At 42.2% G+C, this 2,622-nt stretch overlaps 1 protein-coding gene across 1 annotated transcript in view; it reads left to right on the top strand.

Moving 5' to 3' along the window:
- Positions 1 to 351: 351 nt before the first annotated feature.
- LOC101854229 (zinc finger MYND domain-containing protein 12) overlaps positions 352 to 2,622 on the top strand; it is a gene marked incomplete at both ends in the record, with an annotated part of 7,575 nt that continues 5,304 nt past the window's right edge. Inside the window, 2 exon segments of the mRNA XM_013091178.2 lie at positions 352 to 513; positions 1,675 to 1,768. Coding sequence (XP_012946632.2) covers positions 352 to 513; positions 1,675 to 1,768 — 256 coding nt within the window.

The following is a 2,622-nucleotide window of genomic DNA, read 5'->3' as shown; positions in this document are numbered from 1 at the left end:
AAATGACTACATCTACCTCTGTGTTGCTCTAGTGAAATATATGCAAATCGTTTTGTTTTTCTTTTCTTGTGTTACATCAAAACACCGGTACCTTCAAACTATAATGTATTTGCATTTATGTTGTCGTCGACGGTGTTGTTGTTGTTGTTGTTGTTGTTGTTGTTGTTGTTGTTGTTGTTGTTATTGTTTTGTGGTGGTTGTGTTTGCGGTGTTTTTTGTTGTTGTTGTTATTATCGTCGCCGTCGTCGTCATCGTCGTCGTCGTTGTTGTTGTTATTGTCGTTGCTGTTGTTGGTGTTGTTGTTGTCGTTATTGTTGCTGTTTTTTGTTATTGCTGTTGATATTATAATAGAATGACAAAGAACAAGCATACCTGGCGGCAAACTTCCGTGTGAAAACGACCATTGACATGTACGGCAGCGGCCACCCGGCCACCTGGACCGGCCTCATCCTGCTGGCGTCCACGTACATCAACCTACGGGACTACAGCAAGGCTGGCTCTTGTCTTTCCAAGGTGACTGGTCGTCGAGACGATAGCAATCTCTTCTCGTTGCTGTTGTTGTTGTTGTTGTCGTTGTTGTAGCATTATCTTTTTGTTGTTGTTGTTGTTGTTGTTGTTGTTGTGCGTGTATATGTGGTAGCCTATCCGTTCGAAATGTTTGGAGCCCCGAAGAGCGTGCTCTTCGCCAGGGCCACCGCCTCCCTTGGGCAGTGGGTGAGGCAGTCCAACCTCCCTGACTGAATCCTCCCCGAGAGAAGCCACCACCGGTTGTTGTTGTTGTTTTTGTTGCTGGTGGTGGTCTTGTTGTTGTTGTTGTTGTTGTTGTTGTTAGTGGTGGTGGCGGCGGTGGTGGTGGTGGTGCTACTGCTCTTGTTGTTATTGTTAGTGCTGTAGTTGTTTTGTTGTTGTTGTTGTTGTTGTGGTGGTGGTGGTGGTGGTGATGCTGGTGGTGGTGCTGCTGCTGCTCGTGTTGTTATTGTTAGTGCTGTAGTTGTTTTTTTGTTGTGATGGTGGTGGTGGTGGTGGTTGTTGTGGTGGTTGTGGTGTTTGTTGTTGTTGTTGTTGTTGTTGTTGTACGGGCCCTGTACATGTCCCATTAATGACCAATTATTACAGTTTTGAGCATCATGGTTTGAGATATATATGAAAGTAAAGGAAAGAAAACCTCAGATGTATAAAAGAGAAGGAAAGGACAACTCAGTTATAATAGAGTAAAGGAAAAAAAATGTTTAAAAAACACTAAGAAGATGTACCACATTATACAATGATGATGAAAATTACAATTAATGTTGACTTACTTCGAGCACAAACGTTTATGTAAGCCATCCATGAGTTTAAGGAGTGGGTGGTTGGCGGGTACTCTGCTGTGTTTAGCCCCTTCTTCCCTATCAAACATCTATCGTCCTCATCTCTCGTCTTTCTATCTTTTTGCGTTTGTTACTCTCCAGTAACGCCTTTAATATTGGGCACTTATATTACCTAATTGTGTTGCAAGTGCTATAAAACCCTAAACGTATCAAAACAAAAGGGAGCAATGAATTGGTAATTACTGCTGATGTTCGGTTAAATGTTGGTCTTGTTAGACGCAGAAGTTGTACGGATAAAGGCTTACATCTATTTACGTTCCGTATTTCTAGGTTGATTACTTTATTTTGTATTTCTCAACTGTTACAGATCCAGGCGTCTTTACTTGATCAAGATATCAAGTGTCCCTTGGAGCTCGGTGCGGAGCTGTCCCGTGTCTATGGCCTCATAGCAGAAGGTCAAGGTAGGGGAAACAAAGAATGTGTGGTCAGTATTGTTATTGATGGAAGTGTTTAGAGGGGGAATGTAGTTTGCACTTTTCTCTTCCAGTTCAGTTTTTTAAAACTGAAGCTGCAGTCAAACAAGTAGAAAGTGATAGGCCTACACGGGTTCAAGAAATAATGAATGCAATCATGATCTTACACTATACTGTCATGTCATCTCCAACTAAGAAGAAGAAGAAGAAGAATAATGAATGCAATCATGATCTTACACTATACTGTCATGTCATCTCCAACTGTCATCACAGGCAGAAGATATTCGGAGACGTCTCCGGCGAGCACCTAGGAACTATTCGGAGACGCTGTCCCGCACACAGATGTACTGCTTTTTTTTTGGGGGGGGGGGTCAAACTGCGATTTACTTGCTGCAGATCACACATATAGCCACTAAAATTGTCGCAAATCAATTATTTTCAAACAAAAATTCAAACTTAACTTCAAAATATCCAATTATGGGTTAAAACAAGGGGGCATGCCCCCATGTAACCCCCTAGATTTTTGTTTTACTTGGTCTAGAGGCGCAAAGTATTTTGATTGGTCTATCTCCGTCGGAGACATCTCCGAATAGATACAGCGGTCATCACCACTGCCACCCTTATCGTCATCGTCAGCATTCTCGCGTAATTGACATGACATCAACTTTATTATTATAGTGTCTGTTAACAACATCAGCACCTGAACCAACTACACGCCTCCTTCATACCCGTCATCACGACTACCACCACCACAACCACCATCATCATCATCAGCATCATCATCATCAGCATCATCATCATCATCATCATCATCATCATCATCATCATCATCATCATCATCA

Source organism: Aplysia californica, unplaced genomic scaffold (assembly GCF_000002075.1).
Source record: "Aplysia californica isolate F4 #8 unplaced genomic scaffold, AplCal3.0 scaffold00029, whole genome shotgun sequence".
Taxonomy (NCBI): domain Eukaryota; kingdom Metazoa; phylum Mollusca; class Gastropoda; order Aplysiida; family Aplysiidae; genus Aplysia; species Aplysia californica.
This window is presented reverse-complemented; position numbering and strand designations above follow the sequence as displayed.